At 51.3% G+C, this 13,943-nt stretch overlaps 1 protein-coding gene across 1 annotated transcript; it reads right to left on the bottom strand.

Moving 5' to 3' along the window:
• Positions 1-813: 813 nt before the first annotated feature.
• nup160 (nucleoporin 160) lies at positions 814-12,337 on the bottom strand. The gene is made up of 34 exons (XM_085465067.1): positions 12,171-12,337; positions 11,623-11,731; positions 11,338-11,548; positions 10,852-11,074; positions 10,585-10,775; positions 10,260-10,496; positions 10,076-10,173; positions 9,896-9,980; positions 9,752-9,820; positions 9,583-9,666; positions 9,332-9,502; positions 9,147-9,246; positions 8,905-9,070; positions 8,405-8,538; positions 8,169-8,329; positions 7,690-7,826; positions 7,539-7,609; positions 7,279-7,429; positions 7,099-7,168; positions 6,387-6,485; positions 6,165-6,293; positions 5,962-6,057; positions 5,793-5,887; positions 5,572-5,668; positions 3,768-3,873; positions 3,516-3,676; positions 3,374-3,434; positions 3,129-3,239; positions 2,686-2,809; positions 2,500-2,598; positions 2,251-2,392; positions 1,278-1,403; positions 1,103-1,198; positions 814-1,008 (listed from the first exon to the last, which is right to left on the bottom strand). Exons 1-34 carry the CDS (start codon positions 12,259-12,261, stop codon positions 910-912), a joined length of 4,200 nt encoding a protein of 1,399 aa, XP_085321193.1. The 5' UTR covers positions 12,262-12,337; the 3' UTR covers positions 814-909.
• Between the last annotated feature and the right edge of the window lie 1,606 nt (positions 12,338-13,943).

A 13,943-nucleotide genomic window follows, 5' to 3' on the forward strand; every position in this document is an offset into this window, starting at 1 on the left:
ATACATTGCTGCTAACAGCAACAGGGATGAGTCAGTGAGTCAGTTGGGCTTGTGAATCATGAGTATTGAACGACTCGTTCATGATTCGCGCATCACTAGTCTGAACTCGGGTTTCTGGTGCAGCAGTGAGAGAAGATCTGCAGTTTGGCGATGACTGATGAAGGCACCACATGTGACTGAAGTGCAGACTTTCAGCTTTTGCTCAGCAGCTTTACTTTTTGCTGTCTGTGGGATCTGCAGTGTTAAAAGCAACTCTTACATTTAGACAGTCTGTCCACTTACTTTTTATCTTGTGAGAACGGTGTAGTACTTTAATGAAACCCTGCCCTTCAGTCCCATCCTGGTTCTTACACAGGAAGAACTATGAAACCTGGCCTTCGTCAGCATCACTGCACCTGAGCACACAGGTGTTTTCCTGTATGACCTCAGCGCAGCAGGTTTAGGAGAGAATGCTGAAAACGTGTGCTGACAATACCTGTTCAACCAATCACATCCATTCACTGGCTGTGGGACAGGAAGCTGTACAGAGTCGGTGGAATCCAGATGTTTATGTTACTGCGCTAATCTGTCATTCACCTGCTTTTATTTTCCTGTAACCTACAGGTGTGTTACTCATCCACCCCACACATCTGACCCTACACCCTAAACATGACCCCAGTATCAAATACTCGAGTACATCTCGCTGCTCACGCTTTGCACTGCAGATCTACACCTTTAGCCCTCCACAGGACTGTTGGCAACAGGTGATCAATATGATGAATATTGATCGACCCCATTGGTCTAAAGGTCACATGATTGATGTGTGAGACCGACTCAAACTTAGAAAACACTTTATTTCATCACATTTACATCTGAAAAACACTACAGTACAAAACTGATGACAGATTATAAAATATTTACACGGCCGCCTCACTCCGAGTGCCGGCCCTGCGTGGCGAGTCTCCGCCTGCTCATCAGCTCCACGGTGCGATGGTACTCGTCTAATTTGTCTCGGACTTTGTTATAAAGCTGGAAAAACAAAACAGTAAGTGCAGAGCGTCAGGTCACATGTGCGCGTCTCAATTCACTCAAGTGCACTGACAGGAAACAGGAAGTGACTCACGGCGCCTTGGGTCTGCGTCTCGTTCAGCGCCTGCAGGAGCTGGTCGATGGACGTGTACGGCAGCCATGCCGGGGGAGACGTGGCAGAGAGCGGCCGCTGAAAAAGGCGAGTAAAAAGGAAAGGCGTTAAAACAGCACCGACACGTCACAGATACGCATGTCGGCGTGACTTTTACCTCAATTCCAAAGTACTGGTGACCACGCCCCAGGACGGCGTCCACATACTCCAACACGAGCTCTGCCGCTGCCTCCAGCAGGTCAAAATTCAGGAGGAGGCGCAGCAGAGACGGAGCGTCCACGCGCTGAAACAGAGTGGCATGGTGGGAAAAAACAAACCCTACCTGGTAGGGCTGCACGATTAATCGTTAGAAAATCGCGATCTCGATTCATACTTATGTGCGATCTCATTTCCAAATGACAACGATTTTTAAAAAAAAGAAAAAAAGACAATTGTAGCGCATTTTGATCCGGGACGTACTCTGCATGAAAACAAGCGCTCACTCTTCCTGCTCAACAAATGACAAGGGCGGAGCCTTATACCACGTGATACAGAAGCTGTGCCGTGTGATGCTAAAATTAGCAGGAAAAAACAACGGCGAGCACGTCAGGGATGACGAGAAAGTGACAGGAGAAAATCCGTCCCGGTCAACCACCCAAACATCAATAACGGGAACCTTATACAGCGCTTCCCTATACCCGTCGACCTCCCGCAGGCACAAAGACATTACGGAGGCTATCACTTATCACCTGACCACAGATATGGCTCCATCAACACTGCAAAACGAGGGATTTAGGAAAACGATCAACACCCTAGACAAACGCTACACAGTGCCGTCCCGCAACTATTTTTCTATTGTTGCACTACCTGCTCTGTACACGCAGCGTCGAGCAACGGTGGAGACGGAATTTCAAGCAGTACAACATTTTGTTGTTTTTATGTTTATTTATTGTTTTTATGTTCAGGCTCAACTGTTACGAAGTTGATGTGCAGTTAATAAGTGCAATAAATATTTATACTGGAAAAGAGAATCGTGAGAGAATCGTGATCTCAATTCTAAGCCAAAAAATCGTGATTCTCATTTTATGCAAAATCGTGCAGCCCTACTACCTGTAACCCCGCCCACTCCTCTTCACCAGCCGAGCTCTCACCTTGTAGCCTTTGACCAGCCAATCGGGTAGAGGGACACCATGTGACAGCAGCTTGTGGATGACGTAGCGGTGATGCTGCCCATTGGTGGAAGGATACTTGTCCAGGTAGGAGGCGAGGAGACGCCACGCCTCGTCTGCGGTGCTGCGAACAGAAGGAGGTTGTTGTTAGTTATATGGAGGTCCACGGGCGTCTGTTTCCTGCAGATAAACAAAGAAGTGTCAATCAGTAAGTGATTGTTGGAAGCACACCTGGACTCTTTGGTGTTGACAACTGACAGCTGATTAACAGCCAACCAGCTCCAGGCTTCGTTCTGAGACTCCTCCCCTCCAAGCTGCAGCTTGATGCACCTGAAAACAGTGCGAGGTAAACAAATAGGTGAAAAAGACAAAGCCGTAAACGGAGAGCGCCGCTGAGGCGTGCGGTGGTGGACCTACTTGAAGGCGAGGCCCTCAAAGACGGGTGTCAGGCTCAGGTTGAAGGTGCGACTTAGAACCAGCGCAGAGTCAAAGAGTCCCGTCTGAACCAGCAAGACCAGCAGCTCTGCCGCCGAGGCTCCGCCTACACACAGTTACATGGTCACCTGTTTACTGTAAAGCTCCGCCTGTGTGTGTGTGTATATGTGTATATACGGATATTAACATCTTCATGGGGACCAAAAGTTGGTAGTTTACTATACTTGTGGGGACAAACAGCCCTCGTGGGTCCTCACGAGTTTGAAGCCTTTTTGAGACTCAGAATGTGGTTTTAGTGTCAGGGTCACAATTAGGCTATGGATAGGTTTAGGGTAAGGGTCAGTGTCAGGAGCTAGGGAAAGCATTATGTCAATGAGATGTCCCCACAAGGATATAAATACACATGTGTGCGCGCATTAGCGTACCTGCGATAGCAGCGGAGGGCGGGTGGTGCTGGGCGAGGGTGAGCCGGCTGCGAGACAGGATGTACTCCTTCTCCAGGTCTCTGACCTCCAGGATATCCACCTGTCGCTTGACTGAACAGGAAGCAGAGCAAGGGTTACAGCAGCTCGCCACCAGGGGGCGTCACCTGCCTGGACAGAAGCCTTATCCACTCTGAAAATGGTGGGACTTCAAGTCTAAAGGCCCTGGTGTGTTTGATTTAACTCACCTGGCTCAGCAGGAAACTCTCCGTCAGAGTTTCTCTTCGGAGACGCACCTGGACGCTCGTACTGCAGGAAAAACCCCCACAAAAAACAAAATCACAACACTGTTGGACAGGTCACACAGATTCAGTCGGTGTGTGTGTGTACCGTTGCCCCGGAGACCGGCTGGACGATCCAGGCGTACTCCGGCCTGATGAGGCGTAGACAGTTGAGAGCAGCCAAGTAACAGTTCACCTGCTTCTGAAGGCCGAGGCGGGTTCGAACTTCCCGACCGAGACGCATCCCAAACTCGAACATCACCGTCCCAGCTGAGCGCACACACACACACAACACATGGATAAACGAGACAGACGTGTGTGTGTGTGTGTGTGTGTGTGTGTGTGGGTGGGGGAGACTGACCTTTGCGGTAGTTGTGGCGAGCGATGTGAAAGGCGTACAGCAGCTCATAGTAGTTGTGGGTGAGCAGGTCGAGTCCCCGGGCCCGAGACTCAATGATGCTGACAACCTGAGAGCAGAGGTCAAAGGTCAGCACTCAGGTCCCAAAGTCACACGAACACTGCAGCATCACTGAGAGTTAAAAACTGTCTAAATTCTTTCATCTGCAATACAATGATCAGCGTTGCTGCTTTACCAGGTGTAACAATTAAGTTTAACATCCAGGCATCCATGAAAACAGGATTTATTAAATTCAACGGAGTTAGAAGTTAGCAGGAAGTTAGCTCGCTAGCTTCCACCTAAACATGATATAGCATGTTCTGACTGAGAGATTTCTGAAAGAATCCAAACGTGCAGCTCTGCTATCACTTCCAACATAAATGAAGACAGAAAACTAAACAGCAGTGACGTTTGTAGGGTTACTGAAGTTGGGCTAGCTGCTATATAGGGAACAGAGCAGCTGCGAGAGAATTCAGCATTAATGAATCGATGGCACAGAAGTGAAGGAAGCGCAGTTTGTGGCTCTCCTCATATTCCAAAAGTACTTAGTCTCTTTGCTGTGGCTGTCGCCTGGCATAATTTACAGATGATGTTGTTTGCAGCCGCTGCAATGCTTTCGACCAAAACAGGCGCAGCTCGATGACATCATCAACATGCACTATAGCGGTATAGTCAAGATCTCTACCGTTGGCCAAATTCATATTGTTTGTACCGTTTACACCGCCCACCCCTGATTTGTACCATCAGAATGAATGAGACTAGTGTTGGGCTACACTAGCAAACGGTTTTACGAACTAAACTTATGACTGTTGGCCAAGAGGACTCCTGTACGGCTGTGACGTTCTCCCAGATGCATCACACTGAGGTGAAAGAAAAAGTCAAACAAATGATGTCAAATAAAGATTTTCTCTATTTCTCTCCAACATGCCATCCACCACAGCTGTAGCTGCTTATGTCACAGTTGCTAGGCAACAGAAGCCACCCATCGCAGGCTAGACCGTCCAATTTAACGGCCTCGCACTTCCGGTCTTTGCGGCTACGCAGACCAGGTGGGCCGGATCCTTCGAAGGATTCAGCCCCGAGGTGACGAGCACATGCTCAGACGTCACAATCACACATGGATGCATTTCGTTTGTGAGGGCCACCAAAGCCTCACTCTGACTCGCCAGTACAGCTCGCAGCGCGGGTGGAGAAACCAGCTGCGCAGAGCAACATAACAATATAAATTTGGACAACGGTAGAGATTTTGACTAAACCGCTATGGCGCATGTTGATGGAGTCATCAACATGCGCAGAGCAGCTGTTTCAGGCCGGAGGAGGTAAAGCTGCAGACTGAGAAGAAGCAGAGTGGGTGGAGGCCCAAGTGAAGAAGCCGCTGAGGTGGGCAGTGGTGAACTTTTACAATAATTAATTAAGCCTGGATGTGTTGCAGCTCAGTTGCGTCCTTATTTGAAAGTAAAACCATCATCCTTTGATCCACATATTCCTTTTCTGGATCCATGCATTCACCTCCTCCGCATCCACCCTCGGATCTCCTCTTGTCTCCTCAGCCAGGAGGACGTCCTTCAGAGGAAGCTCGTTTCATGGTCTCAGGCAAGGGTGAATACGTAGTTTCACCTTTACACCAACTCCCACCTCCACTCATAAGAGACAACTCCACCACTCGTCCTCGACCTAACCCAGCCGCTCCATCTGGTTTCTGTTTTAGCTTCACGTAAACAACTGTAAAACTAAAACTTCAGGGTCAAAAGGTCAGAGGTCACGTTACCTCGTCGTGCAGGTTGACGTAGGGGAAGTTGACCAAATCCTGCAGCTGCGAGCGTTCACACAGCACCACCACCAGCTGACGGAGGCAGTCCAACTGCCTAAGATACAGGGAGACACCTGCTCAGACACGCGACCTTTGACCTTTAGCATTGACTGCCAACATAGAGCGTTTACCTCCACCTGTGTGTGTGTGTGTGTGTGTGTGTGTGCGTGCGTGCGTACATGCTGCCGTCGGGGTTCTGTGTCAGAGCGTCGTATGCCTCGCTGTTGTGTCCGAGGTCCAGGTGATGTTTGAATATCCGCGTCCACAGCGCCGCCTGAACACAGACATCAGATCAGTTTACGCACCGACAGCGTGCCGGCATGCTGCCGTCAGACCGCCACGTCTCACCTGACTGCTGACATCGCCGATGGCCTCCGTTATGGCCAGAGTGGCGAGCTGGATGACGAGCTCGGGCAGACCGACGTCCTCCAGCAGACGCAGCACCTGAGGGGAAAATGCACAGTCGTTAAAACACGCCATGCTGCTGCTTCCTGTCCTCGCCGGCTCTGACCATCAGCGTCAGGTGGAACCTCAGAATCTCCGCCTTCTACCTTGTTGTAGTACTGCAGTCGGGGTGTAGCAGGGGCGACTGCGGCGTCTTCATCCTCGCTACCAGTTAACCTCATCAGAAACTCCTCCTTTTCCACCTCCGTTGCTGCCTCCTGGAAGCACCGCAGAGCCTGACAAAAGGAGCAAAACAAAAGAACACACAGGAAGTGAGGTTATGGCGAGCAACTCTGCCTGTAGGACATGAGGTTGCCATGGTGACCCACCTTCTGGCCTTCACCGTTGGCGAGGTAACACTGAGCCAGCATGAAACGACAAGAGGCAATGTTCACCTGGCACCACGGACCAATCAGACGCACGTACTCCTGCAGGGGGACAACACGTGGACTTGTTCATCGGTTACAGCTGTGCACATCTGGACTGTTGTTAAAGCCACTCTGCCACATGATTAGGCACACCTGTTCAACTGCTTCTTGTACAATATCGAATGAGCCAATCACACGGCAGCAGGTTATTGGATTTAACAGGGTTCACGTGTCTTTCCAGGGTCAAATTCAAGGACTTTCAAGCACTTACAAGGTCAAGCTTTTCCAGCACATGTTTGACCTCAGTGACGTAACAAGCAAATCATCCTCGGCTGATTTCGACACCTTTGTTCCCCTTTTGTTAAAAGGTTGCCTTACATGCATGTAGTGCATGAACTCAACACATCGCAAACTTTCAGGTGTGCAAATGTGAACAAATCGGCTTGTTAGAGAAACTCCCACAACGCCGGGAAAAAAAACAAAACTGGAATTACAGTGATGAGAACTCTTTTCAGTCTAATTGTTATTTGTGTGAATGAAACCATTTTAAGTACCAAACCCAAAAATCAGCCATTTTCAAGGATTTCAAGCACCCGTACGATCCCTGTTACAAACACCTCCTTTCCAAGAGGAGCTTCTGAACCTGAGGAGGAGGAGCAGGAGGAATCCTCACCTGCAGCTGAGTGTACTGACAGCTGGCAAGCAGACACTCTGGGAACTGGAAGCCAGGGTTACTGGGCCATCTGGGAGAGAGACCAGTTAGGGAACAACAGGAAGTTAAACACCACAGACCACTGGCGAGTTTCACTTAACGTGAAGAGGCGGAGCCCAATCAGGGCACGATGAAGGATACAGCAGCTGAGCGAGCAGCTGCACCACACTAGAGATCACGTCAGTCCAGACGAGCAGAGCTCCGCCCTGCTGGTTCGAGAACAGCTGAGACACGATGAGTCGGCGAGCCGCCGTCTGGTAGAAGAGCTCCACAACGGTCTGAGGGTTCAGAGCTGCGGGGGCGGGACAGGAAACGCACACGCTTTAAAAACCACACGGACCAGGACCGTCGTCCCTGACGTCACATCACAAATCAAAGCTAAACACGCAAACAGAGCAGACCTGATCGTCCAGAGGTCATGGTGGGCGTGTCCGACAGCTCCAACACGGTGAGGTGCTGCAGGTTGGCGTCTCTGAAACATCAGAACAGGAAGTGCTCAGTGTGGTTGCTACGGACCTGAGAGCTGTGTGTGCTGCGTGTATTAGTGCTCACATGGTGCTGATGGGCACGGAGGAGGCGAGGCTCTGACTGACATGTTTGAGGAGATGATAGGAGGACAGGAGCTGGGAGGTCCGAGGAATCAGGTCCTGCTGTAGCTGCAGCAGCTGAGCCCCCCCACCCAGAAACACCTGGACACAAACACACCTGTTGAGCTGCACACGTGTGGCTCATAAACACACCGAGGAGAAAGACGATCAGGTGATGGTGAGAAGCTCTCGGATGTCTCCGGACAGCGTTTGCTTGGATACAAGAAGCTTCTAGCAGTGCGCTGTCACATGAAAGAGGTCCTCGGCCCCCAGGTAACCTCTCAAAATTACCACATGCCAATCAGAAGCCCTTCAAATCCCCCTTGTACCCCTGATTCAGGCTTGACCGTCTCATACAGACAAGCCGAGACCTCTTCCTGTCAAAAGGGAGTTCTCCCTTCCCATCATCACCAAGCAGGTGACGGTGTGTGTGTGTGTACGTACATTGTCTCCAAAGCGCAGGTAGAGCTTCTGCAGGATGAGCAGGTCTCTGCAGAACAGCGCTCTGGTCATGGCCATGTGACACACGGCCTGGGAGACGACAGAGACCGCCGTGCTGCCGCTGTACAGCTGAGACAGGCCGATCCTTAAATTCAGGCTCTGACCTGCAAGACAAGGCGCAGGGCACACTGAAGCGACTGACAGCGGGGTCGCACTTTCATTCACCGAGAGGGTATTACCGGGCGCCACGAGTCCGTCCCCGCCGACCTCGGAGTCCGTCTCCAGGTCCATCTCTCTCAACAGGACCATCATGGCGGCCATCGGGTTTCTGACATCCTGAAGTTTGTTCTGGACATCCACGATCACGTTATCACTGTGGAGGACAGACGCCACGTGTTTAAATCACCAGCAGCGACCCCGGTAAATTCAGCCTGCGACCCTCTGAAAGTCTGACGCGTGAAAACAAAGTTACACTGCTGCCTGTGGTTATGACTTCAAAGGAAACTTAGCTCCTCCCCCCCCCCGATCATCACCGAAGGACCGACAGGAAGTGCGGCGCTCACTGAAGGATCCAGTTCTTTTATTTCCTGAGGATGTTCAGTGATTATCTCCTCAAAGTGTCTCTACGCTCTCTGTACCTGTGAGCACACCTGAGCTCCTGCTCATTAACCATCAGGATGCTTTTCTTTAACGTACAACCTAAATTTAAAACAAGTACGTCGGGGGTCATGTGACCCACCTGTCGTTGCACAGCAGGTTCTCCAGGACGAGCTCGGCCGCTCTCTCGGGCGCCTGCAGGTACTCCAGAGCTTTCTCCATCTCGTACGCCATCTCTGCAGAAACGGTGTCGCTGATGAGCCGCAGGCACTGAACCAGCTGCAGGACATCCCGCCCCGCCTCCGGGTCTGACAGCACAGGTGAGCACAGGTGAGATCAGGATGTGCAGCAACCGTCAAACCAACACACTGGCTGTCTCTTTACCTTCTGCGACTGGCGTCTCCTCCTCTGAGAGCAGGTACTGGTCGTGGGAAAGGTACAGGTGATCCACGGCGAAGCACGGCAGCAGGTATGACAGGAAGCCCTGAAACACAGCGGGACGAAAACGGGCGTCACCTCTTTGCCAACAACCACAGGCACGCAGCAACGCCTGCAGGCGGTCCACTCACCTTCCGGAGCAGACAGACCATCCCGGTGTGCTGGCTCACGGTCAGACCCAGAGGAGATGCCTGGACCTCCTGGTACTGCAGACAGCAGGAGTAGAACCGGGACCAGAACTCCACCTGCAGCTGTCGGTACTCCTCCTGAGAAAACTCGAACTCTGTGATGCTGCTCTGCAGCTGCAGGAGGGAAAGAGACGAAGCTTGTTAAAAAAACAGTCTGAAAAGTTCCTGTTCTGGTTCAGATCGCTCTGCGTTACCTCGCTCTCAACAGCCAGCGTCACCTCCTTCCTCAGAGCCTCCCAGGACAGGTCCCAGATCCTCTCCGAGCCTCGCCGAAAGATCTGAGCAACCCACACAAAGACCATCCAATCAGTTATCAATCAGCGAACCAATCAGAGTGAATCAGACACACAGCTAGGTTCTCACCTGCAGGGCTTTCACGATGGCCGAGGCTGTGAAGCGAAGAGGAGAGAAGAGAACCTCGAGATACGTCTCCTGTCAGGGGTCAGATCACATGGTCAGCACTACCCGTTCATTAAAACACTGGTTACTGGTCTGAACTGGTCTCACCCGGGGGTCCAGGTCCACTCCGATGTGGATTTCTTCTTCGGGTGGAGGCTGAACAAACACCTGGTTCCACTGAGCCGCCGTGTTGCTGTGAAACACGCCGACAGGTGAGGAACATGTGCGGAGACAGACGGCGGAAACACGTGGAGAACATATCAGGAGGACGCTGGCATTTCAACTCACTGCTCGAAGCTGATGTATTTGACCACGGTGGCGTTGGATTCGTCCAACCACAGAGCCCAGATGTCCGAGGAGGTCAGCGTGAAGTCTACAAGCGTCTCCTGCTCACAGAGAGCGGTTCAGAATACAGGAAGTAACCACAAACAGAAAAACGAGGCCAGCCCCCTGGCTCCGCCCGTGCGTTCACCTGTGTGCTGAACAGCGTGGAGATGTGCTCGAGGCTGTAGCGGTTGTTGTCTGTGGCGACCAGCTGCAGCACGGTGAACTGCCCCCGCTGAGGGACAGCGAGGTAGACGCAGACGCACAAGCCTGTGGTGGAGGAGAACGCCAGGCGCAGGCGGTGACCGTGGCCCGGCAGGCGCTTCACACCCTTACACGCCGGCATGTACTCCAACATGTCCGCCTCCAGCAGGCAGCCATGCTCCTGAGGGGGCGGAAGTCACGTCAGCACGCGGCAACTCAAACGTTAAACGTCAACAATGTGTTTGGGTGCATGTGTGCGATGTCATCACCCTGAGCGACCACATGCGCAGGCGGTGGTCCTGACACAGCGCAAAGATGAAGGAGTCTTCTTCCAGCTCCCGCACGGCGAGGCTGAGCACGAGGTCGGCCGGGCTGTGCTCGCCGCGGATCGCCGTGGGCATCCACCCAGACAGCCGCTGCATCACAGAGCTCCTCTTCAACTCCAGCACTGACATGTTGCCTGGAAACGGTGAGCACACGTCTTAAAAACCGCCCAACGGGCCACGCCCACATTAAACATAGAAACTCCTCCTCACCCTGAGAATCGGGCGACGGCAGGGTGACCACTGTGATGCCTCCAGCAGGAGAAGCCAGAGCGAAGTGTGCATCTCCGTGGTAACTGAGCCAGGCGAAGGCAGTGCCGGGACTCGCCGTGGTTCCCACTGAGCTGGGGATAAGGGCGCTGTGGGCGGGGTCCTGCAGGCTCAGCTTCCCCACATCAGTGAAGATGGACTGCATGTGCAACTCTGTGACCAGCTCCTACACGTGCACAGAGGAGTGTTCGAGGTCAGTAACAGATAACTGTTTCTATGGTAACCATGGTAATCTCACAGGGCTGTTGGTAGTTTGGTATCAGACCTTAAAGTCTGACTCATCCGTCGTGTCCATAGTGACACTTTCATTAATCAATTGATAACGGTAATCAGTAATCAACAACCGCACACTGTCCTGCAGCTGGTGGTGCGGCTTCTCCACCCACCACAGGACAGCGTGCAGGCTGAGGGTCACCGTCAGCTACTCACGCTGCGGTACATGCGCGTGGGGTGGGGCAGCAGCAGCCTGTGGACGCTGTGATTGGTGGAGATGAGGATGACGACGTTGCTGAGCGTCTCCTGGATGGCGACTCCTCCGGGCAGGACGGCACAGTGGGTGAAGCGGAGCCTGACGGCATTGTTCAGCAAGTTGGTGTCCAGAGACTGCTCCACCAGCACCACCGAGTCCCCGGACGTGGACCTGCATGAGTGAGAGTGTTAGCAGAGAACGGCTGACAGCACCTGCAGAGCACCTGGAGAGCAGCTGGTACCCACCAGTGGATGAACCTGTTGCTGGTGACCGACAGCAGCTTCCCGCTCTCCTCATAGTGAAACGCTCCCGCGCTGTCAGGAAACTTCAGGCTGCCAGGTGGCACGCTCACACCTGCAGACCGGAAAGACAGGTGAGGGAGAACAGGTGAGTCCGGTTTGAACAGGTTCTTGACCTGCAGGTGTCTGAAGCTCTGATCAGCAGGTGACAGTGTTTCTCAGATCAGTAATCAGCTGCTTCCGGAGGCGCAGACAACAAAGACTGCAGGTCAAGGCCCCGTGATCAGCGCAGGTTCACCGTGACAGCTGCGTGACCAGGTGCGCAACAGGTGAGCAGCTAACGGAGCTAGCTGACACTAAACGGAGACGGAGGAAGATTTACGCGCTCACCTGGTCAGGTGAGAGTTCGGAAGTAAAAACAACAACAGAAACACCCCCAGGCCGCGCGCGGCTAGCAGGAAGCTAACACGCTAACGCCGGCAGGTACGGGCCGTCAGGCTGTTAGCTCCCTGCTAGCCGCCGACAGCGGCGCGCAGGTGAAGTGCACGTGTTACCCAGATTCGCGGTGAGCTCGCGCGGCCTCCGCTCGGCCTCTCTCTCGAACCCGCAGATCTCGATGTAGCTACGCTCCAACGCCGCCGCCATCTTGTCCTCGTGCCGCTGCGGCCGCGCGTTGCGCTTTCAAATCCGCTCCAGCTTCTTCTTCTTCTGTGTAGGGTTTATTGGCAGTTGGCAAACAGCAAAATGGTGCATTACCGCCACCAACTGGTGTGGAGTGAGGACCGAAATGAAGAAAGAAAGAAAATAAAATATTCAAATCCCCCCGAAACAAATGGGTCTGCCTTAAAAACCAAAATACAGCCTGATAACTTTCACTTATAGAGCTCATGCGAAATAAATCAAGTTCAACTTCACTTTCATATCATCCAGCTTTTTGATCAGTTGTCTCCTTTCAGCATCATACTGCTGACAATGCAACAGAACATGTTCGATTGTTTCCTGTTCCCTATGCAGTCACACTCCCCTGCACAGTGTTTACCTATTAAAATAATGTGCTACTTAAACCAGTGTGTCCGAATCTCAGTCGAGATATAATCGTCTCCTCTCTCCTGTTTTGTCCTGTACTTCTCGTTTCCCCCACCTTCCTTTGGATGTTGTACAACCATCGCCCTTTCCTCTCCTCCTCCCATTGCTTTTGCCACCTTTCCTTCATTTTGTATCCCATTCTACTCTTGAGCTCCGTCCCACTAACACTAATATCCACACCTACCATCGGTCTCCTTGTTGCTTCTTTTGCTGTCCTATTTGTCGTTTCATTTCCTTTAACTCCATGATGCGCTGGTAACCATAAGAATGTGACCATAAGCCCCATCATAACAAGTCTGAACAATGTTTGCTGGATCTCTATCAGAATGTCAGTCTGCAGTCTGAGTGACAGTCTTGCAAACTGGCCAGTGATGAGCTCGAGTCTGAACTTATCACAGAACTTAGTGGTTTTGTTTCTTCAGTCCACTGGGCTGCTAACAATAATGAAACCATTTCTCCTGTGCACACTGATAAATCGTCACTGATCCTTTTCCCTACCTTCATATTAAATTCAGGAACAATAAATGCTATCCCGCTTTGGTTGGCTGTATTCTTTGATGCATCTCAAATCAAATCAAATCAAATCACTTTTATTGTCACATCACATGTGCAGGTACATTGGTACAGCACATGTGAGTGAAATTCTTGTGTGCGAGCTTCACAAGCAACAGAGTTGTGCAAAATACAATAATGTAAACAAGCAAAATACAAGAATGGCTACATCTGAAACTAATAAATATGTACGATATATAATAGTATATGCATTTCTGGACGTGTATACTAAATATTTTTCTACGTGTGTGTGTGTGTGTGTGTGTGTGTACACATATTTTACAAATTAAATAGAGTAAACAATAAATAAAATATATAAAATAAAATATACAGAGTGAGACATGTGCAAAACAGTGGCATTACTGTACAGTATGGAGTGCATAATGTTAAAGTTCCAGTAGTGAAGCTGAGGTGTCTATGAAGTGTTCAGCAGTCTGATGGCCTGGTGGAAGAAGCTGTCTCTCAGTCTGCTGGTACGGGACCGGATGCTGCAGAACCTCCTTCCTGATGGAAGCAGTCTGAACAGTTTATGGCTGGGGTGACTGGAGTCCTTGATGATCCTCCCCGCTTTCCTCAGGCACCGCTTCCTGTAGATTTTGACTACAATACTGATTAATATATTCCTGTGCTGTATGTGAATGTAAGATAAACCCCCTCTCCTTGTTCTTTTTGTTTAACAATGTGAAATC

This window comes from Copadichromis virginalis, linkage group LG7 (genome assembly GCF_057382275.1).
Source record: "Copadichromis virginalis isolate Kocher_CV1m ecotype Utaka linkage group LG7, C_Virginalis_male_GT1.1, whole genome shotgun sequence".
NCBI classification, from domain to species: Eukaryota; Metazoa; Chordata; class Actinopteri; order Cichliformes; family Cichlidae; genus Copadichromis; species Copadichromis virginalis.

What these genes read in the sequence shown, in the direction of transcription:
- nup160 (XM_085465067.1), bottom strand. Translation starts at nt 12,261, where the DNA reads ATGGCGGCGGCGTTGGAGCGTAGCTACATCGAGATCTGCGGGTTCGAG. An exon ending in TCCGTGCCCATCAGCACCAT is followed by an intron (nt 7,610 to 7,689) that starts GTGAGCACTAAT and finishes CTGATGTTTCAG; the next exon opens with AGACGCCAACCTGCAGCACC. An exon ending in CAGCTGCTCGCTCAGCTGCT is followed by an intron (nt 7,169 to 7,278) that starts GTATCCTTCATC and finishes TCTCTCTCCCAG; the next exon opens with ATGGCCCAGTAACCCTGGCT.